This window comes from Fonsecaea monophora (genome assembly GCF_001642475.1).
Source record: "Fonsecaea monophora strain CBS 269.37 chromosome Unknown Scaff62, whole genome shotgun sequence".
In the NCBI taxonomy this organism is placed as follows: Eukaryota; Fungi; Ascomycota; class Eurotiomycetes; order Chaetothyriales; family Herpotrichiellaceae; genus Fonsecaea; species Fonsecaea monophora.
Window position 1 is genome coordinate 47,994 of NW_019173993.1, and position 25,500 is coordinate 73,493.

At 52.6% G+C, this 25,500-nt stretch overlaps 11 protein-coding genes across 11 annotated transcripts; 7 read left to right on the top strand and 4 right to left on the bottom strand.

The window, feature by feature from the left end:
• Nucleotides 1-491: 491 nt before the first annotated feature.
• AYO21_07741 (hypothetical protein) lies at nt 492-1,301 on the top strand (the record flags this gene model as incomplete). The annotated part of the gene is made up of 1 exon (XM_022657694.1): nt 492-1,301. One exon carries the CDS (start codon nt 492-494, stop codon nt 1,299-1,301), a length of 810 nt encoding a protein of 269 aa, XP_022509971.1.
• Nucleotides 1,302-1,958: 657 nt separating this feature from the next.
• AYO21_07742 (hypothetical protein) lies at nt 1,959-4,264 on the top strand (the record flags this gene model as incomplete). Its single annotated transcript, XM_022657695.1, has 2 exons — nt 1,959-3,429; nt 3,501-4,264. 2 exons carry the CDS (start codon nt 1,959-1,961, stop codon nt 4,262-4,264), a joined length of 2,235 nt encoding a protein of 744 aa, XP_022509972.1.
• Nucleotides 4,265-4,605: 341 nt separating this feature from the next.
• On the bottom strand, nt 4,606-6,438 carry AYO21_07743 (hypothetical protein; the record flags this gene model as incomplete). The annotated part of the gene is made up of 4 exons (XM_022657696.1): nt 4,606-4,803; nt 4,900-5,317; nt 5,404-5,984; nt 6,175-6,438. The coding sequence occupies 4 exons, from the start codon at nt 6,436-6,438 to the stop codon at nt 4,606-4,608; spliced, it is 1,461 nt and encodes a 486-aa protein (XP_022509973.1).
• A 691-nt stretch (nt 6,439-7,129) lies between these two features.
• Nucleotides 7,130-8,311, bottom strand: AYO21_07744 (hypothetical protein; the record flags this gene model as incomplete). The annotated part of the gene is made up of 1 exon (XM_022657697.1): nt 7,130-8,311. The coding sequence occupies one exon, from the start codon at nt 8,309-8,311 to the stop codon at nt 7,130-7,132; it is 1,182 nt and encodes a 393-aa protein (XP_022509974.1).
• A 622-nt stretch (nt 8,312-8,933) lies between these two features.
• AYO21_07745 (hypothetical protein) lies at nt 8,934-9,909 on the top strand (the record flags this gene model as incomplete). The annotated part of the gene is made up of 2 exons (XM_022657698.1): nt 8,934-9,353; nt 9,406-9,909. 2 exons carry the CDS (start codon nt 8,934-8,936, stop codon nt 9,907-9,909), a joined length of 924 nt encoding a protein of 307 aa, XP_022509975.1.
• Nucleotides 9,910-10,528: 619 nt separating this feature from the next.
• AYO21_07746 (hypothetical protein) lies at nt 10,529-11,351 on the top strand (the record flags this gene model as incomplete). Its single annotated transcript, XM_022657699.1, has 2 exons — nt 10,529-11,232; nt 11,300-11,351. 2 exons carry the CDS (start codon nt 10,529-10,531, stop codon nt 11,349-11,351), a joined length of 756 nt encoding a protein of 251 aa, XP_022509976.1.
• Nucleotides 11,352-12,937: 1,586 nt separating this feature from the next.
• AYO21_07747 (hypothetical protein) lies at nt 12,938-14,535 on the top strand (the record flags this gene model as incomplete). The annotated part of the gene is made up of 2 exons (XM_022657700.1): nt 12,938-13,072; nt 13,138-14,535. 2 exons carry the CDS (start codon nt 12,938-12,940, stop codon nt 14,533-14,535), a joined length of 1,533 nt encoding a protein of 510 aa, XP_022509977.1.
• Nucleotides 14,536-15,076: 541 nt separating this feature from the next.
• AYO21_07748 (hypothetical protein) lies at nt 15,077-16,912 on the bottom strand (the record flags this gene model as incomplete). Its single annotated transcript, XM_022657701.1, has 1 exon — nt 15,077-16,912. One exon carries the CDS (start codon nt 16,910-16,912, stop codon nt 15,077-15,079), a length of 1,836 nt encoding a protein of 611 aa, XP_022509978.1.
• A 2,009-nt stretch (nt 16,913-18,921) lies between these two features.
• AYO21_07749 (hypothetical protein) lies at nt 18,922-20,994 on the top strand (the record flags this gene model as incomplete). Its single annotated transcript, XM_022657702.1, has 1 exon — nt 18,922-20,994. One exon carries the CDS (start codon nt 18,922-18,924, stop codon nt 20,992-20,994), a length of 2,073 nt encoding a protein of 690 aa, XP_022509979.1.
• A 622-nt stretch (nt 20,995-21,616) lies between these two features.
• Nucleotides 21,617-23,704, bottom strand: AYO21_07750 (hypothetical protein; the record flags this gene model as incomplete). Its single annotated transcript, XM_022657703.1, has 5 exons — nt 21,617-21,761; nt 21,831-22,831; nt 22,899-23,238; nt 23,310-23,416; nt 23,483-23,704. 5 exons carry the CDS (start codon nt 23,702-23,704, stop codon nt 21,617-21,619), a joined length of 1,815 nt encoding a protein of 604 aa, XP_022509980.1.
• Nucleotides 23,705-24,373: 669 nt separating this feature from the next.
• AYO21_07751 (hypothetical protein) lies at nt 24,374-25,412 on the top strand (the record flags this gene model as incomplete). The annotated part of the gene is made up of 3 exons (XM_022657704.1): nt 24,374-24,669; nt 24,725-24,852; nt 24,913-25,412. The coding sequence occupies 3 exons, from the start codon at nt 24,374-24,376 to the stop codon at nt 25,410-25,412; spliced, it is 924 nt and encodes a 307-aa protein (XP_022509981.1).
• Nucleotides 25,413-25,500: the final 88 nt, after the last annotated feature.

Consider the following 25,500-nt stretch of genomic DNA (forward strand, 5'->3'; position numbering starts at 1 on the left):
TCAAGATACGAAGTCGGGCTACACGAGACGGTGAGACTACTGACACTAACACAAGGCTTGAGGCGGGCGTAAAGGCACCGGACCGGTGAGGATGCAGCATAGGGAAGCCAAAGTGGCAGATTCAATGGGATCCCGCAAGCAGAGGTCGTCTCGATACGCATACGGCGGAACGGTCGACGGCAGCATCTCGAAGAGAGAACCTGGTCCTTGCAATAGACACGCCTGTTGACACAAGCGTCTCTCCAACAGCATGCTAATTTCAAGTCTGTCCGTCGGACAGAAGTTAGCCCAGCCCTCTGATGCCTTGTGATTGGCTCGTTCGTACGAAAGTACAAGACTGCGCGGTGTCTGTGCTTCGCATCCATAGCACCACAGATTGGTCACATGGTTCGACAGAGTGTACATTAAGAGACACCACTCTCATATTCATTGAGTCTTTTCCTGGAGTCTGTCACATTGGTCGTCAACCGCAGCATATCATGACTCCAACAATGCACTCGGTTCCCACCAGAGCGGGAGACATTTCGTACTCTGTTCAAGGCAAAGGCCAGCCAATCGTCCTGTTACATGCAACGCTCCACGACAGCCGAGATTACGAGGTCATTGCCGAACGTCTGGCTGAGAGATACCAAACGATTAGCGTGGACTGGCCATGGCACGGGAACTCCCCAGGGGGGTCAAGTAAAGGATATCTCAGTGCCGTTGGATTCGCAGATATACTAGAAGACATTGTCGAGGGCTTGAAGCTGGAACCGCCCATCTTCATTGGTAACTCAGTAGGAGGATTTGCCGCGGCAAGGCTGGCCGTCACCCATCCGGATAAAGTTCGAGGAATGATCCTTGTTAATGCCGGCGGGTTTGTCGAATGGACTCTCATCTCCCGGTTGTTTGCTCGACTGCTGGGTTTTGCAACTGTGTCACGCTTGGTAATGCCGCATCTTGTGGGAAAGTATATGAGTCCTCAGACGAGTCATGACGAGGACATCACCCGCAGAGTGAAGGCCAGGGCAAGCAGCGGAGAGGGTGCGTCGACTGCTGCCGCTCTGTGGCGCAGTTTCTTGGATCCCGGCCATGATCTTCGATCTCGAGCAGAGAGCATCAAGGCCCCGGTGTTGCTCGTTTGGGGCTCGCGAGATCCGCTCTTTTCGAAGGCATCTGCGGAAGCGACCAAGATGTACATGCCCCAGGCAAGGCTAGTCTTTCTCGATGCTGGACACGTAGTCTTCTCTTCGAAGCCTAGTGAGTTTCAGCAGTTGGTGCAGCCTTTTATTGAGTCGATTGTCGAGGGAAAAGAGCTGTAGGCAGAAGATCATGAGTGAATTTCACCACGGGGAATGCACACAAACCTGACCATCGGCTGCCACAGGAGTCATACCAGCTCTACAAGACTCTGACAAAGGTCGATGCCTCCAGCCTACCTCAATATGATTTGCGGCTTTCTAGTATGATCGAGGCTTTATATCAAATTTGCCGATCGGCATTTCCGCATTTTCGCCTCTAGGCGACGTTCCCACCCTTCTTGTTGTGTCTTGTTCAATACCGATGCGTCGATGGTAGATCAGTGGCTCGTCCTGGCGCTGATGCCCAAGCAAGGAAAGACCCACCAGTAAGGCCAGTTGGAGGTAGCTTGGTTGAGCGGGAGTAAATAATCCACGTGAAGCATCGAAGAATACCAGTAGAAGACGCAGCGACAGAAATGGACATGCAGTCCCTCGTCACAGAGTGATACTGAGCTGTACGCCTGGTTGACCAGACATCCTTTCGCAGCAGTGCGGGTAGAGGTCCGATTAACCTTGCAGGACGTGCGCTAAAGTCACCCGGCAAAACTGCGGTCATGATCGACATGGCGAGGTACGGACGACAAGAAGTGGTTCCTCCACCAGAGTTGAACTTCTCTTCTCCAGCGTCAGCAGAGGAGGTTTTCACTTCCAACTTACCACCAAGACTCGAAACCAGCCATGGCGCCCGCTGCTCTGATCGATCACTCTCCCTATCAACCCATTCCTGCCCAAAAGCTGCCGTCGGCAAACAATCTCGTCCTCATCGACAATTATGACTCGTTCACCTGGAATGTCTACCAGTACCTCGTCCTTGAAGGTGCCTCCGTTACAGTATACCGAAACGACAAAGTGACTCTTGAAGAGCTTATTGCCAAAAAGCCAACACAATTGGTCATCAGCCCTGGCCCTGGTCACCCTGACACGGACGCGGGTATAAGTAAAGACGCAATCAAATACTTTGCGGGCAAGATTCCGATCCTAGGGGTGTGTATGGGACAACAATGCATAATCTCGGCCTTTGGTGGTCAAGTCGATGTTACTGGAGAGATCCTCCATGGGAAGACCTCCCCCTTGAGGCATGATGGCAAAGGATGTTATACTACATTGGCACAAGACCTACCTGTCACAAGATACCATTCGCTCGCGGGGACACACCCGACCCTTCCGCAGTCGCTGGAGGTCTCCTCTTGGATAGCCAGAGGGCCGGATGGTGGCAAGGGCGTGATTATGGGTGTCCGCCACAAAGAATATGTCATTGAAGGCGTCCAATTCCACCCAGAAAGTATCCTGACAGAGAATGGTCGAGTCATGTTCAAGAACTTCCTGCAAATGTCTGGCGGAAAGTGGTCGGACAATCCTCAGTATGCGGCTCCCGAGGCAGATGCCAAAGCCACCTTGAATGGTGCAGCACCTGCGAAGAAAGAATCCATCCTGGACAAAATCTACGCTCACCGACGACAAGCCGTCGCCGCTCAGAGGCTCATCCCATCCCAGAGACTGGAAGATCTCCAAGATGCCTATGACCTCGGTCTTGCTCCCCCTCAAATTTCATTCCCAAAAAGGCTCCGACAATCTCCTTACCCAATTGCACTCCTGGCTGAGGTAAAACGAGCCTCCCCTTCGAAAGGCATCATATCCCTCGGGACGTGTGCCCCAGCGCAGGCACGAAAATATGCAACCGCCGGCGCCAGCGTCATCTCCGTGTTGACAGAACCGGAGTGGTTCAAAGGAAGCCTCGAAGACATGAGACTCGTCCGCCAGGCTCTCGATAGCATGCCCAATAGACCTGCGGTGCTGCGTAAGGAATTCATCTTTGACGAGTACCAGATTCTGGAGGCACGGCTTGCCGGCGCAGACACAGTTTTACTGATTGTGAAGATGCTTGACGTGGAGACATTGACGAGGTTGTACAACTACTCGAGATTGCTGGGAATGGAGCCTCTTGTCGAAGTCAATACCGCAGAGGAGATGAAAATTGCCGTTGAGTTGGGCGCCGAAGTCATTGGCGTGAACAATCGCAATCTCACAAACTTCGAGGTTGATCTGGGAACGACAAGTCGACTGATGGATCAAGTCCCCAAGTCCACAATTGTGTGCGCATTAAGTGGAATCTTTGGTCCTCAAGATGTGCAAGCCTACAAAAAGGATGGTGTCAAAGCAATTCTAGTTGGCGAGGCTTGATGAGGGCATCGAATCCCGTGGACTTTATTGCCTCGCTAGTAGGAGATCCCGATGTCCTTGCACAAAAGGCAGCACGAAACAAGCAACTTTCGGTTAAAATTTGCGGCACGCGCACACCCGAAGACGCCAAAGCAGCAATTGAGGCTGGTGCAGATCAAATCGGCATCATTCTCGTGCCTGGCAGAACGCGCTACGTTTCTGACGATGTGGCGCTACAGATAGCGAAGGTTGTGAAAGGAACGCCTCGCGCGGCGTCTTCGAAACCCGTCAGTGGGGTTGAAGGAGTTGGCAGTGCAGATTTCTTCAGCTACACCTCGTCCCAGCTCCTCCTCCGGCCTGACCGTGCCCTTCTCGTTGGTGTATTCGTTGATGCGCCCCTTCACCACATTATCCAGCAAGTCCGGAAGTTTGGATTGGATGCGGTGCAGCTTCATGGCTCAGAACCCCTGGAATATGCAAGGCAGATACCAGTTCCTGTCCTGAAAGCGTTTTCGCCCAAGGACTGCGGGATCAACAGAAGAGGCTATCATGCCTTGCCCTTGTTAGATGCTGGTTCTGGTGGGTCAGGCACGAGGGTCAACCTCGATGACGTGAAAACCCTATTTCAAAAGGATGACAATCTCAAGGTCATCCTCGCGGGAGGACTCACTCCGGACAATGTCCGGACGGTGTTGAAGGAACTGGGTGAAGAATATATAGGCCAAAACATTGTCGGCGTGGATGTCAGTTCGGGGATCGAAGTTGATGGGCGGCGGAGTGCCGACAAAACGAAAGCGTTTATAGACGCCGTCAAGACTTTGTAGATACCAGACCAGACACCTTGCTATATAGATAGAATCGAACTGGGGGCATGGTATCCTGATTGTTATGTCTCAATACTGAAGTGTCTAGAACAATGAGACACTTTTGCTAGCCCTTTACCTGGAGAAACAACGGCGCTTGTCCGTTTTCTCTACTATTCTGAATGTTCATTCCTTTTGTCCTTCTAAAACCTAGCCCTCAAGGCAGCAAGGTATATCCAAGACATAACCACGAACGTTGCCGCAGAGGCTGTGCTTGCTGCTCACGGGGTTCATGAATACACGTTATATCATAATGCGAGCGTGCCCGCCGCTAGATCTCCATCATCCTCTTTGGCCTCGTTCTACTCCTTCCCACCGTCTCTCCTTGTCAGAGTACATCTCAGGCCTTCCTGCTTGACGAACCAGTAGTCAAACAGCTCCCACTCGGCGTTTGGATCGGCCAGTCGGATGTGGTATCGACGGAGCAGCTGCGGCACGAGCTTCGACATCTCCATCAGGGAGATGTTCTTGCCCAGGCATGTGCGCGAGCCGGCTCCAAACTGGGTGGGACATGAGGTTAGCCCAGCTGGCTAGTCGTAGGGGATGAGGTGAACAGGGGTGTGGGACAGGATAGGAGGAGGGAAAGAAGTGCTTACAGCGAGCCAGTTCCGGTCCATCAACTTCATTGTCTTCTCATCGGCTTCGATCCACCGCTCCGGCCGGAATAGCGCAGCGTCATGCCCATATACTGCTTTGTCCCTCGCCGCGACCCAGGGGTTGAAGCCTACAATCGTCCCTGCTGGTAGATAGACACCGTCGATTGTGGCTCCGCCTGAGGGGACAACCCGCTCGAGCAACTGTCCCACGGCGGGATGCATGCGCAACGCCTCCCTCATACACGCCTGAAAATATGGCATGCGCTGCGCTTCGTAGTACGTGACATACTCGGACAGCTCGCCGCGGGCATCGAAACTGAGGATCTCATCCACGCATTTCTTGTACGCGTGCGGGTTCTTACAAAGGTGATAGAACAGCGCCCGGAGGGAGATGGCTGTTGTATCGGAACCAGCGAACCTGTTTCAACCACTTGTCAGCTTTGCAACAACAGAGACCTTGGTCGCGTATTGGTATGCTCCAGGAAACAGGGCCAATATACTCACACGTTCGAACTCGCATGTCCCAACAACTCCTTCTGGCTCATGACTTCTTCGCCATCCCTCGTCATCTTGAATTTGTCCACCATGTCGGACCGTCCATGCTCAGCCTTGGCATTTTGCCTCATCTCCAACTGTCTCGCGGCGAACTGGACAATGTATGCTGCTGAGTTCAGTCGCTTGATGGCGGGTACCATGTCGGCTAGTCGTGAGACGGTGTTGTTTCCCAGCAGCCACTTGTGCATGCTCGGAACCTGGCCGATGATCGAGTTGTAGAACAACCGACCTTCGATCGCAGCAATGATGCCATTGACGTCTTCCTCTCTCTCCATGAACCCCAGTCGGTTGGAGAAGGTGATGCTGCTGATCACATCGAATGCGTACCAGTGCAGCCACGTACCAAAATCAATCGGCTGGCCTTGCAGGGCATCAAGCTTGCCTTCCAGTATCCGTGTGCAGTCATCGGCCAGGGGTTCAAAGTCGAGCAAAGAGCTCAGGGCGAACGCAGCACCCACAGGTCTTTTGAGATTCCTATGTCCGACAGGGTCGACAATCGAAAAGACAGTGGGAATGGGTCCAATGGGCGACTTGGCATGGAATAGAGTGTAGAAGTTGCTCTTTTATTGATATCCCACGTCAGTATCAGGAGCCTCTTCTTCTAGCTCCCTCCGTGTCGCCATTTCGAGCTCGGGGAGAGGAAGGGAACAAACTTGCCTTGTCAAACTTGCTGGTAATGCTATAAACATTCGAGATCTGCTCCGAATCTCCCAGACTCACATGGTTAGGCCCCACGCGGACCAACTTCCCATACTTGGCATGGTACTCAAGATGGCGCTGAAATTGCCGTCCAGAGTAGGCGCTGAGCATGCGATCAAACGGCAGGATACTGGCTAAGAAGGGGCCCGGGATTTCGCGCAGGCCTCGGCGATAACGGATGCGAACAAGGGTTGTGATGGGAAGGACAATTAGAAGGATGAGCGAGAAGGGGAGCATATAGGTGGCGAGGAGTGGCGAGGCTGCATCGTGCCGCGTGAGGATCATCTTGGAAGGACTGGGAGTGTGTCTGAGTAGGTATTGGGAGCAGTGTCACAGTGTCGCATGTCTCTTTCCAGCTGCCAGCCTCGACCTGATATGTAAAGCGTCCAGTCCAACTCTTCTATCGCTAAAAAGACTCCGATCGACTCCCACATTACCAAGACAAACAAATTCCCGCGGACCAAATAATAGAGGGTGTGCATATAATAATCCTTGCTGATCCACCATTTCCAGGCACTTACTGCTCGCTCTGGTGTAGGGACGCGGGGACATCGGGGTCGAACATAGATGGGATTGAGGGCCTCCACATATCGACCTGATGGCAGATGCCGAGCCGAGAAGATGTTGTTAGAGATGGGGATGCCGGGGAGGAGTGGAGGTGGTGGAGCGAACCAGCGACTGATGGAGGCGGAGAGTGACTTCCCTATCTATCCCCGGGGTCGCAGGTAGAGAAGCACTGAGTCCTGGGTGGTCGGAACTAGCTTTGATGAGGCACTCAGGGCTCCTAATATTGGCAGCAATACTTGGGTACGACTGCAGTTGTACAATCTGGAGAGGACGCGTCGAGTTGCAATATCTCGTGATCTGAGATACCAAGTATTATACACTAATAAAATGTACGAGTACATCATCATCGTCCGGTCTTTCTTGTCAAATCGCCTCCCCCCAAACACCCTACCTGTTACGACCCTTGACCCTATTCATTAAGTGCTGGTTCCGCAATCTTGTCCAGAATCGCCTTTACTTCATCCCCTCGGCCGGAACTGCCGTCCAACTCTGTGACCAGATTCACAGCCTTCAGTTTCAATTCGCGCACAACCTTCTTGGTATACTCAAAGCTGCCTGTGCCTTCCATATACTTAACTGCGTACCGCTTGACTTCCTCGTCGGTAGTTTTCTGTTTGAGAATGTTGACTAGCTGCAGGTTGGAGGGGTTACTTCTTATCGAGTGGATGATGGGGAAGGAGAATTTGCCTTCGGTGAGGTCTTCGCATAGACCTTTGTTCTTGGTGTAGGTGCTGGAGGAGAGGTTCAAGTAGTCGTCACAAATCTGGAAAACCAGTCCCATCAAGTTGACAAGAGGCACGCAATCTATGCGGCCCTTTTCCGGTGACTCGGCCTGCATCAACTTTACAGCCAGACGAAACAAGCCTCCAGTCTTGTTCTGCACCATTTCCAAGTAATCGTCCTCTGTGGGGCAGGTCAATGTGTCACGCCAGTACAAATCCATCCCCTGGCCGCGATGGAGGTTGAGAAGTTCGGTGGTAAATATCTCAATCGCCTCATCTCTGTTTTCCAGGTTCAAAAGGTCTTGGAGGGCGAGAAAGTAGACATAATTGGCACTGTTGATCGTTTGGGCCGTCCCGAAGATATTATGTGCCACAGGAATGCCTCTCCGCAACACGCTGTTGTCCTGTACATCGTCGATGAGGAGCGAAGACGTATGTAACATCCCCACCACCTTTGTGATAATATCCAAAGACTTCGAAGGGACATGTAGGAAGGCATCAAAGGCCTTGATCAAGGCCGCGCGGATATCTTTCCCAGGGTGAGCAAACAGGTAGTCATAAGGGCCCAGTATGATCTTCTCTTTCTGCGGTGACCATTCTCCCGGCCTTTTAATTATCAGGTTTTCCGGGGCAGATCGTTTCTTTGAATGTCTGCGCTTGAGGCTGTTCGTATGGTCAGACAGAACGGGGGCGGGATTCATCGCTGGCGGCAACGAATGGTGCTTCGACGAAATCCAGGAATCCTCTGGTAGAGGTTTGAGGACGGATTTCGAAGGCTGTTGGTGAAGGCCATTGAAGACACCGGCGGAGCTGTAGCGAATTGGAATCGCGTTGGGAGAAGTCGGGTTTTCTGTTGAGATGGTCGACATGCGTATTGATTCTATTCTGCAAAAGACTGCATGTGAAAATGCGGGATGAGGCGGGGAATTGTGCAGATCGTGCTTTTGGAGTACGCAAGCTTCAACCCTGGTGAGAAAGCAGAAGAAGGACCGGAGGAGTCTGGAGAGATTGGCAAACGAGTCTGGGCTGGTGGACGAGAGGAAGACTCAAGGCGCGAAAAATGGGTGGCATCAGCGGTTTTGATCTGATGCTGGTGAGAAGGTGCCTCCAAGGCGGGAAACACAGGCTATCTAAACAGGGTCATCACATGAGAGGTCATGACGACAATGAAGCCGCTAGGCACCGATTCTCAGCGTGGCTTATTCGGGTGCCTGGCGCTTATCAACCCAGCTGATCTGGGCTGCGGTACGGGGCGTCAACTGCTGTGCAATCGCTGCTAGTGACACCGGTGGCGCCAGTGGTAGGTGGACCGAGGACTCAACTGGAGGTCCCCTAGCTGCATCCCCCGCATGGTCGCCCTGACAACTTGTCTTGTTGATACCTGCACGCAGCACAGGTACATTTCTCTCCCATCTTTATCTTCGACGACGTGCTATAGCCCGCAACGTGTAAATTCAATCAGGTCTATACCCCAGTGGGCTTTTAACCATAATGGAGGCTTTGCTATCACACTCCTTCGACTACCTTTCCTCGAGTTCTCCTCAGAAAATCCGTAAAGGACTCCGCCAGGTAGAAGGCTTGCTTGCACAACTATGCTTGTCCAGAACCAACCACGCCGCAAACAAACGCCAGTCGATGATTCTCCTGGGATCATCGAGTCCTTCCTCGCCTCATTCGAAGAACCTTTCAGAACTGCCTTCAGACCCAGCCTTTCGTGAATTCTTCAAACTACAACAGAGCTTCCAATGGAACATTTCGATGAGGCTGGTTGCATGCCTGGAGAGACTCCTGGGCAAAGAAAGTAATGGGACGAATGATCTGTTAATCATTCAGACGTTGGATCTGATTCAAGGAGTCCTCCTGCTTCATCCACCTTCGAGAGCGCTGTTTTCGCAGGAGATATACATGAACGTGAGTCTTGGTCCGACACCACTATCAACCCTCCAGAACCTAACGTCGCCAGCTCTTTCTCGACCTTCTCGACCCTTCAAATTGTCCCGCCATCCAATCTTCTACAATTATGGCCCTTGTGACCTCATTACTCGACAACCCCCAGAACACTCGTACATTTGAATCGATTGACGGCCTGCTGGTAATCACGTCCTTGTTCAAGTCCCGAGGAACTTCCCGCGAGGTAAAATTGAAACTGGTTGAATTCCTTTATTTCTACCTCATGCCCGAAACTACATCCTCGAAGCTTGCGGGCTCAACATCTGCCACAAACACCGCGATTTTGGGAGGGCGAGGGAAGGAAGTGATTGCCGCTTTTGATCGCAGGAGAGGGGAGACGGTCAACGGTGCCGATGGTGGTGGCGTGGGTGGGAAAGGTGCGAATGCAAAAGACTCTGGCAATACCAGGACGACCGAGGAAAAACAGAGTCTGCTGGGGAAGCATTTGAGTAACGTGCAGGATTTGGTGGAGGACTTGAGGGAGGGAGGAGGTGTCTTTGGCGTTGGTGCTATCTGACGGCAAAGCTGTGACTAGTAACGAAGTGGAAGATGCATGAACCCGTTTGCAAGATACCCATTGAACATGATATCGAGTCTGCTCAAGTGAGGCGTTTCGTATGCTGTGCTGGGGTGGTCAGGATTCTGCATACTCGCTCTACAATCCGTGACCAATTTGAAGGACAAATCTTCCATGCTCTGGTTGGTAGGGAGACATCCAAATATAAGACGACTCTCCATTCGATGTCAAGGTTCAGGCTCTGATTTGTTCCGCCCTTCGCGACTTGCTACCTACCATCAATACACTTCAACACGAATGCTGCATACCTCGGTACGATCCTGCGAATAATTTTGCTCTAATTGTCAAGGCCTTATATGCTTCGAGGAGCAATGTGACTCATTCACGAGAGAGGGGATTGGCAGCCTTGCGGAGAAACTTTACAAAATTGATCAGAAACCTCTTGCTTCACAATTTCCTCTTCCACTTTTAGCGTCGGCCGCTTCAATCCTGGTATATTCTTTCGAGGAAGACCGTATTCGCCCGCCCGCTTCTGCTGGCAATTCCTGCTCTCTGTCTGGCTATTGAGGAGGCGCGATACACCACGAAGGCATTTGTGCGGAGACGAGTTATTATCACCATGTCTCAAGTGATACCACAGTCTCTTGATCCCACGACCCGCTACCTCTCCACCACGCAAGCCTACGATCTTTGGTCGGCTGTGTATGACACAGATGGTAACTTTCTGCAGGCGTTGGATACGATCGAGATGAAAACTCTCATGCCAAGAATGCTCGAAATTCTAGATGAAGACTCCTATCCTCGACCGTGGACAATGGTGGACTTGGGCTGTGGAACGGGCAGGAACACAGCAGCTTTGCTGGAGGTGGAACGTGCTGCGTCAGTAGTTGGGCTTGACCTCAGTCCTGGCATGCTCGAGGTGGCAAAAGAACGACTGCAGAAATTCCACGCAAGTGGCAAGCTGCAACTCAAGGTTTATGACATGGTGCAAGAGTCAATGCCGCCAGAGTGTGCCATCGGCGCGGATGCCGTCGTGTCGACACTGGTCATCGAACATATCCCTGCGGACGTCTTCTTCAGCACAGTCGCCAAAATCCTCAGACCCGGGGGTATCTTAGTATTGACAAACATGCACTCAGAAATGGGCAAAATCAGCCAGGCTGGTTTCATCGATCCGAAAACGGGTGAAAAGATTCGTCCAACCAGCTACTCCCATACATTGGTTGAAGTCGAAGCGGCCGCTTTGAAAAGCGGGTTTGAAGTGCTTGGACAGATCAAAGAGAAGACTGTGGATGAGTCAATGGTAGCAACCCTGGGACAAAGGTCAGGGAAATGGGTTGGCATAACAGTATGGTTTGGAGGTATTCTCAGGAAAAAAATTACATGACAGTCCCTCAATCGGAGAAGAAGCCGCGCAAGAGGCGGTTTCTGTGTCGGACTAGGTTTTGGTGCTTCTCTAAGGACGAGTTTAGTGTCCGTGTCTTGAAAGAGAGGTGTTCGTCAAGAATAATTTGGGTGTATGCAAAGAGGCTGGCATCGAAAAGGCCTGGCGTGGATTGACCAAAGAAAAACTTATCATCGCCTAGCAGTATAGACAATGACCGAAATGCTTGTTCAGCCTGGGAGTAGAGTTGCTGGGGGTCGATGATAGTGTTTGTTTTTCGCAGTTCTTCTCTTGCAGCAGCTTGTAGCTGACGAGCTAGACTTAGGCGGACGGCCGAGGATGATGAGGACGGTGCAACGTACAGCGGCCATGCGACAGCCCTGAAGTTGTCCTCGTCGAGATACAAATAGTAGAGCCAAGCACTTCTAATAGCATGATCAATCAATGCCGTGTATGCGTCCTGGCGAAGGTGTACAGTCTCTTCCTTTCCCCCCTGGGATACGACCCATTTAACTAATCGATTGGCGGGAACAGGAGAAGCTGGTCGACTGGCATCTCTCGAGGCAGGCAGGAGGAAAGGTAGAGCACCGGTAGGGGAGGCATGATTATTAGATGGCCGAGTATGGAGAGGGATGCCGTGGAATTTGAGGTAGGCTTGCCATTTCAGACAAGATGGATTGAAGGAGGGGCCATCTCGAGAGTTTGGCTCATCAGACTGGAAAATGCAGAGGATGTTCTCGTGTCGATGTCGAGGAACGCGCTGCGGCAAAGGATTGGCAGGATATGTGACGAGCGGAAATCGATCGAAGATGCGACGAAGGGGCTGAGGAAGAGACCAAGAGAAAGACGATGGGGTATCTTTCTCAGCCGTTGGACGAGGCCCCTTTCTGCTTTTATTGTCGTTGTCGGTCATGTCCACCCCCATGGTCAGTTGGTATGTGAGAACGGAACCAAGACCGGAGACAAAACAAAAAAATGTACAAACGTAACCAAAGATGACTGGCTCAAAGATAGGTAGGCTGAATGTAGGCGCCGGCTGACCTGCATAAGCTTGGGGGCATCAAGCACGGGAACTTCAACCACTAATACTTTTTTCCCTCTCTATTGGGACAGCGCCTGTGCGGATCCCGTATCGGTGACTCGCTTCTATTTGAAGTTCAGCTTGTAGTCCCTGAGGAGGTCTCACGCTCTCAACTCCGCCATAACGCCACTACCATTGTTCTTTGGGTTGTTCCATGTGGAAGAGGCCATATTCAATTCTCAACCTCCCCTTAGTCCATGACACTCGACACGCTCCCCTCAGTAAACATGTGGTCGCCCCTCGTCCTTTCAGTGACACCTTTTGGTCCAACAAACTGACGCCGCCCTTGCCGATCAGACCACGAACTGTACCCGATAGATCCAATTAGAAAGCGAGTCTATATTGCTGCCCACTTCCCCTGAACGTTTGTCCTCACTTCACGGCGGTAACACCAACCAGCCACACTCGGGTCGCTACATTACGCCGCTGAACGATGCAAGACCCCTCAACCTCTCCGCCCAAGGTCGGCAGTCCTGCAAAGGGCAACTCCAGAGTCGAGGATGGCAAGGTCAAAAAGCTAAAAGCCTCCTACAAAAACGAGACACCCGCCATACAACATATCAATGGCAAGACATACGCTTGCGAGTCTTGCAAAAGAGGCCATCGGGTTCATAAATGTGACCATGGGAAAACGAGACCTATCTCTGAAACAAACCAACCCGGTCGTCCTTCAGCAGGCCAGAAGAGAGGATGCCACTGTCCGAGGAACTGCGCATGCACAACAAAAGCTTGCAAGTGTGAGAGAGACTGTGCTTGTACTCAGGAGATGTATCTGATAGTTCGTGTGGATAACCCTGCCATTATTAGTCGAGATGCAACATCGACACCAAAACCAGTCTGGGAAGATGCCGACGGCAATAAGATGACTCTGAAAAAGGTCTGGGCAGATGCCAATGGGAAAGAAATCGACGATGAGGAATATCAAGATCGGAAACGACGCATGAAGGAGCGTGAAGAGGCCAGGTCGGACGAAGCAAAGCCGTCCTGCTGTGGTTCTGGAAAAGCCCATGCTGAGCCCGAGTCACCCAAAGGTGGTTGTCGACATCGTCAAAACGTTGCAGCGATACAGCCTCATCCCGTCCTTGTGAAACCCGAGCCCGACCGTGCCCAGGAAGTTCAAACTGAAGTTGAAGGAGCATCCTGGAAGTCCAATTGTTCTTGCGGATCTGGCTGTTCCTGTCTTTACTGTCCCGATCATCCCAACAACGCAACGTCAATTAATCACACCCAGCGACAAGTCAAGAACCTCGCAGAGCAGGCATATATTGGGAACCAAAGTCTAACTCCGGTCCCTGCTATGTCTCAGAACAACCCAAGGTCATGTATGGGCGGACAACCATCCTTTTTCCTGTCTAGAACGCCCGCTGTATCTCAACACCAATTGCAGCAGTTCTTTTCAGACACACTGAACCCGAATGCCATTTATTTGACATACCCTATACAGCAGCATTCCTGGAGTAACCGGCCTCTCAGTTCACATTGTTCAAATGTACACTCACCGTCTAGTAGGATGGGCATGTCTCCAAATGAGGTATATGCCGATCCATTAACAGACACTCCAACCCCGTGGGACCTTCTACCCAACGAATCCAATGGTACGTGGAATTTCTCAGATGGACAGCTGGGAGACAATTCCTTCAGCTGGACAGATTTTGAGGCTTCCTATGGAACCGACTATGCTATTGGCCAAGCCAGAGTGGCATCCATGCCAAACGCCCATGACCTCCCCATCTTCCAACCTCAATCAAATCTGCAAACACCATCGATGAATGCAGATATGTCCTCGATCACCAGCCCACCACTACTCAGTGGATTCCCTGACACTCTGCCGCCTTTCAACTCCCAAGAACCATTTGTGAGTCTGGACGAGGCAGCCACCCAAGATCCCTCCAGTCAAAGTATACAGGCAAACGTTTTCAGCTCTGGAACGCTTGCCAGCTTCTCGACCCCCTCACTACCTACCTTTCCTCTCTCACACACCCCTGAGTTTGATTTACCAGACCCTGCTGCACAATCCAATACGCAGATACGTCATGTCAATGGTGACCCCAGAACTTGGAACGGGAATGGTTATACCTTTCTCCAAGAGAGTCATACCGACTCTGATTTGAGTCGAAGACCGGTGCCGACATCTCCAGCAATCGCGAGCAATGCCCTCTGATGTTCGACGGTGGCGTTGAAAGAACCAGCGTATATTCGCACGACAAAAGAATGACCCACAGACCGAGCAACCGCATCATGACTAAATGACAAGACCTGACGACGAATTTCGTTCCGGGACTATGGACAGAGAGGTGCAGTTGGAAAATATGCATTTTAGATTTATTGAGGGGTCTTCCTCAACTACCGGGATGATGCATACAACTTGAGTATTCAGAGCTCGACTATCGTCTGCATTTTTCCCTGTTGCAGTCAATAGCACTATGCGGGCTTGCCGCAGATTTTACTTTCAATATAAACTCGAGGCTCTTCCTATTCATCATCGGCTCTCCTGAGCGTGTTCTTAGAGCGCTGTGTTTCGAATCCCAGTGACATCCTCTCGTCGAGCCAGATCTGTGCTGCACGTTAACCTTGCTTTGCCAGTCCCGCGGCGCATAGAAACCCTGGGAGCAAACACCGAAGGGCGAAAATTTCCGGTCAGTCGATCCTCTCTAGTCCTATTCCGTCTCATGTGGACAATGCCATCAGCCCAAGGCAGCCCATCAAGCAGCATTCAGCTCTCCAATGCCTTGTCTTGTCACAGCGGAGAGCTCTGGCAGGGTAGTCAGGACGGAGTACTTCTTTTTGCTGTCTGGGACCTCTGCGTTGCTTTCTTTTCTCGGAGCTGCTTTGTCATGGCGTGTTTCGACTTCCATGCCGAGGCCACTGTCTGCCCTTTCCCTTCTCTGATCTCGTGCGCTGCTGGCCTCGATCCGTGCCTTGATGCTGATGACGTTCACGAACTCTACGCCGTCGACAAACATGACGCCGTCCTCGCTCATCTCGATCTGGCTCGCCGCCCTTCTTCGCAAGGGAAAACTCGGTCGGGAAAAGGAGAATGTTCTTGATCGTGCATGAGTGCGCTGAGATTTCGGCGCAATGCGATCGGAAGGGGGTGAGGGTGTGGTGGTGGGTGATGAGGAGGACGAGGGGAGAATGAGGTCGTTGAATGTCTGCTTAAAGTCGTTGTTGTTGCCAGGATTGTGATTGGCATCTGGTGTCATACTCGATTTAGAGGCAGTGGAACCGTAAGTCGATTCAGATAGAGTGTTCCTCCCGGCTTCTCTGATGGCGTTGACCACGACAGGGGAAGTCTCTGTCCGTTGTGGACTCGAAGACGATCTCGGCCGCTTTATGAGCCCACCAAAACTCGCCCTCTCTGCAATTGTGGCCGAGAAGCTCTTTCGCGGCTTGAAGTCCTCTTCAGCGAGTTCGGAGATGGGACTGGCCACACTATCCAAGCGCGATGTGCTTGAGTTGCTGAGAACTGACCATACTCTCCTGTGACTTTGATTTTCTGTCTTGTTCACGAGGGAACCGGTGCTTGTGCTTCGCGGTCGGCGCTGATGCTGGGACTTTGGCCTTGAGTGACTTCTGGAGTGCGGGCGGCTGAAACGCTGGCTTGCAATAACCTCTTCGCGAGATTTAGGAACATCTGGACCTGGACAAGAGCCCAAACGCTCGGTCGAGTAGCTTCCTGAGGGGGTCTTGGAATGTGCCCTGCCGCCATTGACCAAGATCGACTTCAGTGGTGCAGGAGATGAGGTGCGTGAGTTTGCTCGAGATGACAGTTCCGGGAGGCAGGCATGATATTGCAGGTTGATAATTTCGGTGTGGTCTCTGGAGTTGAGCATGCGATGGCACCACGACACATCCCAATCTTGGGATTGGGCACTTCTCGACCTGGACCTCGATCTCGACCTTGAAGGTGAGGTAGATTTCAAGCCCATAGAGGGTCTACCTGACGCAGACCTAACAAAGAGAAACTCGCCACCGTTGATGTCCCAGTCTCCCCCATTCATGGCATCCCCATTGCCGACACGACGGACGATTTGCCAGGCAGATTTCAGGGCACCACTTAAGAGCGAATGCTCAATGTACCCGGGGGCCTTGTGGCCAAGGGATAGTGTGCGATACATTCCCAAGAGCTCGTAGAGGCGCAAGGAGGGGTCGGCGTAGATGTCATAAGGACATTGTGTGACGTTCTTGTAGGAGGCAATCAGACTAGGTTGGCCAGGCCCGACGATTATGACCGTAGGGAGGGTACGAGAAGCAGGTTTGGAAAAGTTTGTCGTAGAAGCTACAGACATGGAGGCATGTAGCGACTTCTGAGATGGATGAAACGGCGACTCAATCGAAGACAGTCTACGGACGTACTCCTGGCAGTTCCCGCAGAAGAAATGCCTGATGAAGACGACGAGGATTCGTTTCTCGGCGGGAAAGACATCGCAGTCGTAGAACAGGGAGCCAAATCGTAGCGTCGTCCCAGAGGAAGAGTAGATCTCGTGGTCAAAAGCCTCTCGCAGCGCTTGACGGTCAGGCAGGGGTTCGGTGGTCATGACTGCGAATTGTGACTGATAGGCAATGTGACCCCAAAGAATGGCTGACTTTTTCCTTTACTCGAGTTGGTGCGACTGAGAAAGTGACGAGCCTGCTGCAGATCAACTGCGCAAAAGAATGGAAACGAACGAGACGAAAAGCTGACTTCGGCGCAGGAAGGAAGATTCAAATAGCTACTCGGCCACGGGTGTCTCACACATACTTTACCTTTACCAAGGAGGCGCTTGCCATGCCTACCTATGACGGAGGGATTGTCATTGTTGACGAGGAGTTGCTGTCGGAGCACGACAGATCCGAAACCCTGGGATCCAGTTGGTCAGTGAAGCGGCTGAACGAGGCTGCTACATGATAACCCATCGAGACGAGAGACTAAGTCGAATCGAGGGATTTTGTTCAGCGTTGGGAGGTGTTTAAGCGTGAGAGAAGCAACTAAAGGTGTTGGTCGTGTATCAGATTGAGATTTGCCTGTGTTTGAGGGAACGAGGTGTTTCACCAACGAACAACCTCCTGAGCCTCGATCACGGCCTGTGGGTCGAGGGCGACGACGAGTTGTGAGGGTGACACGGTGACAAGCTCGCGCTATCACGTGGTACCAAGCCTTCCAAGATGTCGGCTCCGCTGTCACCGACTCGCCGATCACCCGAGCACCTATTTGTAGGGAGAAGCTCAACTCAACCTGGCAAGAGGCGTGTTGTACATGTGCGCCTTTACTTATCGTCGTGGTAGAATGTTATTCACTGTCCAGCCCTCGGAGCTACTCGAAGACTTTTTCTGCAAAGGACATGTGCGAGAGGCGATTCTGACAAACGGCTTGACACTCGATGATAGCGCTCTGCCGCCATTTCCCCCAATGCGATTTGACTCGCAGAGACGAATCTCTGCTTCTATGAAAAGGTCATCTATGGCCGAATTCACCAAGACAATGATTCAGAGTTCTTTGGCGTTCGATGCGGCAATCTTCACCGTCCCATATGACGATAATTGTATTCACCAGGACAATCTTGACGAGGCTCGTGCTCTGCTATTGCGACATATGCGAGATGTCTCCGTCTTTTCGAGGCCATCCAGGAACAACTCACTAGAGTCGCGGATCAGGGTTGCGTCACACCTGGGACTAGGTTTCTCGCATCGTGCCTAAGCGACTATTAATCTGGGGTAAAGCTCACATCGATCCACAGGTGTGATGTTGTTCTGTTCTGACCCTACATTCCGTCCTTCCAGCAATATTCGCCCCGACACGGACAATGATAGGATTCTGCAGGGGAAATTCCCCGCCAAACAGTGCGGCTTCATGCGGGGTATTTGTTAGCAACTTGGAAGTGCGGCACGACGGCACATGATTGCGGAGACCAACTGCTCGCTTACCTACCTAGTAGTACCTAGGCTTTTTGTTTCGTTTGTCGACTTGCATCTATGCTTGTCCTCCTGAATCGGCCAAGCAACAGCAAATTCACTGTTCAATTCTTCGCACAGAAGCCATGGTGCTAGCACTTAACCATCCAGCGGAGTCGTTGCCTGCCCTGCCTCCAAACTCAAGCCAACCACACTCGCAATCCGAGCCGGAACAACGGCCCAACTACCCACCACAACCGAAAAGTGTGAAACGACGGGCACCGCAAGCATGTCAAAGCTGTCGAGGGCGAAAGATCCGTTGTAATGTGGCCAAGCATGGCATTCCATGCGTCCATTGCAGACTGGATGAGATCGCGTGCATTGTGGGCGAGAGCAGGCGCAAGAAGTAGGCCACATCGGTACCGTAGCGCCGTCAAATCGCTGACTTTCATGCAGAAAGAGGACCACGGACACAACTGCAGCAGGCAATACCAGTAACAGCGGCAGACTGCTGCCTTTTGTTGCTCCTGCACAGGCATCAGACGCACCCTATCCGCCCGTGCGACATTGGCACGATCAACTCCCTCACTCCTCACTTGAGACTGGTGTGAGTAGAATGTTGACGGATACCAGCTTGTTCTCTCCAGAACCAAGTGCGATTCGTCTTGCCACACCTATGGCACCTTCGAACATTCCCTTCAACTTCGAACCGCATATTCACCCCATGATAGCGATGCTCGAGGGTGCGCCTCTCATGCACAGTCTACCTTCGCCCCAAAATCTGACAGGGCCGGCACTGCCTGCTTTCATCAAGCCACTACCGGCTCGATTTGGACAAGACGATATCACATACTTGCAGAACAAAGGTGCACTCACAATACCCCCCCTAGAGCTGCGGGATGAGCTCCTGCGCAACTACGCTGAGTATATGCATCCGTTGATGCCATTACTAGATTTTCACAAACTGGTGCGAATTGTCGATCAGAATGATGGAGTACACACCGTCAGCCTGCTGCTGTTCCAGGCTGTCATGTTCACCGGAGTTGCTACGGTCGCCATGCGTCTCCTCGAAGCTGCGGGGTACAGATCCCGACGTGAGGCAAGGCGTGTCTTTTACGAGAAAGCCCGACTTCTATACGACCTTGACTACGAGGATGATTCAATAGCATTGATCCAAGCGCTCTTGCTAATGACCTATTGGCGGGAGAGCCCGCACGGCCGCAAAGAAACCCATTATTGGATTGAAAATGCTGTTTCCCTTGCTCACAAGATTGGGCTCCACCGCAACCCCGAGGATTCTACAACATTAGAGCCATGGCAGCAGAAACTTCATAAGAGGATTTGGTGGTCGGCCGTCATGCGTGACGCCCAAGTCTCACTAGGCACACGAAAATCGACTCGCATGACTCGCATGAAGGATGTCGTCTTTGACGTGCCAATGTTACAATTGGCGGACTTCGAGCTTGATACACTGTCCGATGGACCATGCTGCGTCCCCGCCGACTGCAAAGTCTTGAGAGATACGGAGCAGCAGCGACAATTTGCGATTATATGCATCGAGATGGCCAAGCTATGTCTGTGCATTGGTCATATTCTCTCGGTGCAAAATGGGGTCACAAGTTCCAAGGCTTGTACATGGACGTCTAATATGCTATTCACCGAGTCAGTAGAGCCTGGCGGTGATCAGATACAAACCAGCGCCAGGGCCTTGCAGGAATGGAAGAACAGACTCCCGGAAGCAGCACAGTTCGCTACGCCGACTGACCTCCATAATATCGACTCGATAAATGGGCCGCTTTTTCTCCACCGCGCCTTCTTACACATGCTCTACTATGCCGTGCTGTCATCATTGCATCGGCCACAATTGGTACCTCCGCCTGGAATGCTACCGGCTTTGTCGCGCTCCAATCCCGTCGACTTGTCTCGCGACACTGTCCGACGAGCAGCGAATAACATCACCGAGATAGCCAGCACGCTTTCCAATTTAGACCTGGTACGCTATCTCCCATCACCGAGCATCACGGTCATCCTTCACGCTCTTGTCACGCATCTGCTTGATGTTTTGGCGCCGGACGAGTTCCTGCCCCGCAACAGCTTGCAAGATTTCGGCAAGTGTATGGAGGTCATGGCTGGACTGCGCGACATGTATCCGGCAGCAGACTATTCGACCGCATTCCTCCAGGCCGCCATACTGCGAACAGAAATCGGCCCCCTGGCGCCCCAAACAGACGAAGACAGAGAGAATTGCAGTATGACCGGTACTGACTTGCGAATGTATCCCGCTGCCTCGCTCTCGGAGCCTCGCCAGGTAGCACCGCCACCTGGTGATCAGATTGTGAATTCGACAACCCGACACAATGAAGGAGCTTCGGGGTCTGGCGCGATGGGAAGTGACGACAACGCCGATCACCCGGCGGATCCTTCTTTTGCGTCTGCGATCCCTTCCTCGAATCTGCATTTCGATCACCTCCAAGACGCCATTCACATGCCTGACTATTCGCAAAATTTGATGTTCGACGTTGGGGACACCGCAAACAATGTGTCAACCATGGGCCTGTTAACTTCGGCCACCACGAACATGAACGACCGTGGAAATGATTTCGAGCTCGATTTTGATAGCCTGGGAACCCTCCACGCTGCAGGAAAGATATTCAACGATGGACAGGCTGAGTTCGAAACTACGCAGGGAAAAGATGATGCATTCCTATTCCAGACGGCCCCGTTGGCTGAGATGGGTCCGGGGGGATGATTTGAGAGAGACGAATAGATTCACCTATGGGTTCAGTGAGTGGCGAGTGAGCCCCGAATTTGGCATGGTACGCTGAACAGATGTGGGTGCAAAGAGAGTCGAGGGTGCTTGGCATAAGCATGGATCCTGTTGCATGACTTGATCAAGCGATGGGATTGTCAATTGCTTGACGGATACGCTTCTTCAACGCTGTGAATCCCGGAAGTGATTCAAAGAGTGCCTAAGTACGAATATCTATTCCCACTAGCAAGTTGGGATGCCACACTCCTCTCCAACTTCTCACGGATCATGATGAGGCTCATTGCTGGGCCGGATTCTGCCGACCCCATGGACGCTATCATTCCTCGTACCAGCGTCTTCATCCCATCAAGGGGCTAAACCCTTGCTGAAATAGGCAGCCATCTCTCGACTTAAGCTTGCTCCACGGCCTGGATACAAAAGCGGTTTGCTGGTGACCGTGCACGACCGCAGAAGAACTATTGTACTAGGCTGAGTGATATAAACTTTGTCCTAAAGAGCCGCCTACAAGATGCATACCATGTTGAAACATTCACTGTAGCGCGAGCGCAGAGAGATAGAAAATTCACCACACGAGCTCCACCGTCAAGACGAAGTGCCCAGGCTAGTGATACTTGTTCTTGTGAGCTTCGACATCGTTCTCCAGGAAGATCTCGATTTTCTGGTTCATTCTTGGTCCAATGTCTTCGATGAAGAAGCATGCGATGATGGCCACGCACCCGAAGCCGGTCAAAGTCAGTGCGACGGTCCTAGTCAATGAAACCTGTCAGCGAAGTCCAAGCCATCGTGCAAAGTATCGGATGCGATGGCAAACTCACTTCAAACCTTGTACGTAGCTCTCCAGGAAAGCAGCCTGTGCTGCCGAGACAATGGCTGGAGTGATGCCTTGAACTGTCTCCAGGGCGGCAGCACCAAGTGGCAGCGCTGCGGCAACAGCTTGAGCAACCTGGGGCGAAGCACCGGCCGCTTGAGCCGCAGGGGCCACATGTTGTCGGGCGTATCGCTGCTGGACATGGACCAGAATGGTCTCAAACGACGTGACGGCGACAGCGCCACCGGATTCTCTCGACACCCCTGCGAGACCGCCGGCAATACCCAGTTCGATTTGGTCGGCGCCGAATTGGATATATGTGATTGACAGGTATTGGGCGTAGCCGAAGCCGGCGGCCGACAGAAAGGCAAAGGCGATGCCGACGCCCTCGCGTTCCGGAGTCACGTAGGCCAGGAGACCGCCAAAGAGAGTCATCCACGCAATCGAGAGACCCATCTGCCACTGCCAATGCTTGAAGTAGTTTCCGGCGACGGAGAGGAAAACGCCGCCCAGCAGGATGCCGAATCCTTGCACGGTAGCAAGCCAATAGACGGTATGAGGGGGAGTGTCTGTGTGGGTAAAGTACAACGAGACCATCTCGCCCCAGATGATGTTAGTTCCGTAATAGAACATGGTGACGACAAAGCCGACGATGAATGGGCCTGTCATTCTCCGACCCTTGTTTGCGGTGAACAGCCGGGGTGGAGTGAGCGGCTCCTTGAGAGGCACAAACGTCTCCCACAGAGCGAAGAAAACAAGGCATCCGAAGCCGGCAACCAGCAAACCAATCACCTTGGGGTCGTCGGAAGGAACCAGCTGTACGTAGACGATGCCAGAAAGCACCATTGCGGCACTGATCGTGAAGCTCGCCATACCTACGTAGTCCAGATTTCGAAGAGCTTGACCCCAGGGGATCCCTCTCGGGTGGGCGGGCGGATAGTAGTACAAGACGAGGATGAGCAAGGAGATTGCGATGGTGATGACCATAGCCCAGTAGCCCCAACGCCACTGGCGCGTTTTAGTTACGATTGCATTGAGACGGACTCAGAGTAAGATTGGGTGAGTAAAGACTTACAGCATCGCCATGACGGATGGCGATTCGGGCAGTGACAGGGCCGGCGATGACATTGAAAAATGCAACTCCATCTGCAATGACGACTCCGATGTGCCGCCACTTGTTGGGGAGCAGCTCCGGAATGGCAAAGGTGGTGAGTTGACAATTCCCGGCCCCAAAACCGATCAGCACATGAGCTGCAATAGATTGGCCCATGTGGTGCGAAGTGGCTCCGACAATGGCTCCCACAAGGACAAGCACGTTGCCCATGAGCAGGAAGGCCCGTCGGCCGAATAGATCGCTGTTGGCGCCACAGATCATGAAGGCGATGGTGGCGGCGGCAATGTAGCTTGATGTGAACCTGGTCTCGGTCAGCCAGTCAGTCAGTCACACATGGACCATGACAGTGTCCGGGGTGGGTTATGGACTTACCAAGTACCAAGTCCTGCGGAAGATCCAAACGAAGCAGCAATCTCGGACTGAATCGTGCTGAAGAAGGGCACGGGCCAGAACGATATGCCATAGGCAAAGGAGAGAGTCTAGTGTAAGTTTAGTTGGCACGGGGATGCGGCAAAGTCGGTTGAGGGGAGTGAGTGCCAACGTACCATGACGACCATCCACGTCTTGGTCGTCACATAGCTGTCGCCATCCTCTGAGGAAACCTGGTCTAGTTCGGAACCTGCCATGTGCGAAGGGTTCTTCTCCAGGTCACGAGGGATGCCGTCCTCGCTGGGTGTTCCTGGGGATCCTCCAATCTCCTCATGCTGGTGATATGTCGTTCCTTTCTCCTCCCGCCTCATCTCATCCACGGGTCCCACGGCTGCCATATCGCCCTGTTGCATAGCTCTGAAAATGCCGCAAAACAGATTTGATCAAGGGGAACCGAGGCAAAAGAGGTCGAATGAGAAGGATTTTCAGACAATAATGCCGGGCAGAGTTGTCCTCGAGATGAAGAATGTAGCCACCTTCTGCCCTCTGGAGGCTATATGTATACAACCGGGGATCCAATGTCATCCCCACGGGGTTCCCCTTGGCCACGCGAGCCATCCAATCGACGAGCACAGGCTCGCAAGTTTCTTGGCGACACGATTGATATCCACGGCTAATGGTGTAGAAGCACTAAAAGCAGATGAAGCTCAGTCTCCACCTTCATCGTGTCCGCCAATCACAATGCTGAGATATTGCTTGACCTTTCCCTTATCCGCGGCTGCTCGATTGGGAACAACCTCACTAGCCCATCTCATTACCCCCGGCTAGGCGATGTCTGCCAATACGGCATTGACTTGGTCGAGATTCCCGGCCACTCAGGGTCTCAGCGATGGTCAGGCCTTTTATCCCCGGCTAACGGAAGAGAGGGGAGACTTCAATTCGCCCGGGATGTCGATACTGTGGTTTCGGTGCCAGTGATATAACTGAGCATCCCACGCTGGACTACTGGGCCCAGTCTTGACTTTCAATCCCAAAACAAGATCGTTCCTCGATAAAGAATAATCATCATGGCAACCGCAACAGTTCTCGCACCTCAGGCCGTCACCACCATTCTAAATTACCACCTTGAACCCGAGCGCGGTGGAGAGACCGTGTGGTGTCCAGGGACCGTCCGTGACAAGCGTCGACCGCACGAGCATGCAGAGGTTAGGGTTGAGAACATGAGAGGATTCGAGGAAGAGTTCACCCTGGACAAGCAGGGTTTCGCTGTTGGGCCGTTCGACACGTCCGTGGCAGATGTCCAGGACGATGCCGAGTTCAAGGGACAGTACTATCAAGACGTGGTCGCACATCTGAAGAAAGTGTATGACCGAGAGAGGCTTCCCCACCAACCGGATTCTGCTGACCCATAGCCACAGTACCGGGGCATCCAAGGTCTTGCCTGTTGTTCACATCACCCGTCGACGCCAATGGGACGAGGTCGCCGAGGCCGAAAAAGACTTGCCGGACAACGCGCCGGTGACAGCTCCCACAGCTAACCGCTCGGGTAAGCAGCCCACTTCTTGTTTCTTTGTCCAGGGGCCCCGTCATTGACCGAACGATGTAGTCCACGTTGATCAGTCGTACTTTGGCGCCGAACTCGTCCGCGACAGCAAATTGGAAGAACTTCCTGCTTCCGAGGCGGAAAGACTCAAGAAGGTTCGCTGGGCCATTATCAACCTCTGGCGACCGCTGAACCACGTAACCCGCGACAATATGGCCCTCTGCGACGCCCGGACCGTGGCAGAGAACGAACTCGCCGCCGTGTACGCGGATCTGCCGGAGGAACTCAGGAATGCAAAGACGGGCTACAACTTCGCTGCCAAATCCCGCTCCGAGGCATGGGAGGTCAAAGCCAACACGGGTGCGCACAAGTGGTATTATGCTTCGGGCATGAACCCCAATGAGGCCCTGTTGATCAAACAGTTTGACTCGAAACCCCATGGGGTGGCAAGGCGGACACCGCACTGCGCCTTCTCGGCCAAGGAAGATCATGGCCCCGTCAGGCAGAGCATCGAGGTCAGGTGCCTTTGTTTCTGGGAAGATCAGCCGCAGGAGGAAGCGTAGCATTCAGTAGATATCAATCAGTACATCCTTTATTGTCCCCAACGAAATGCAGATGCTTTTGGGTCGACTAGGCTCTGCACGTCCTCGT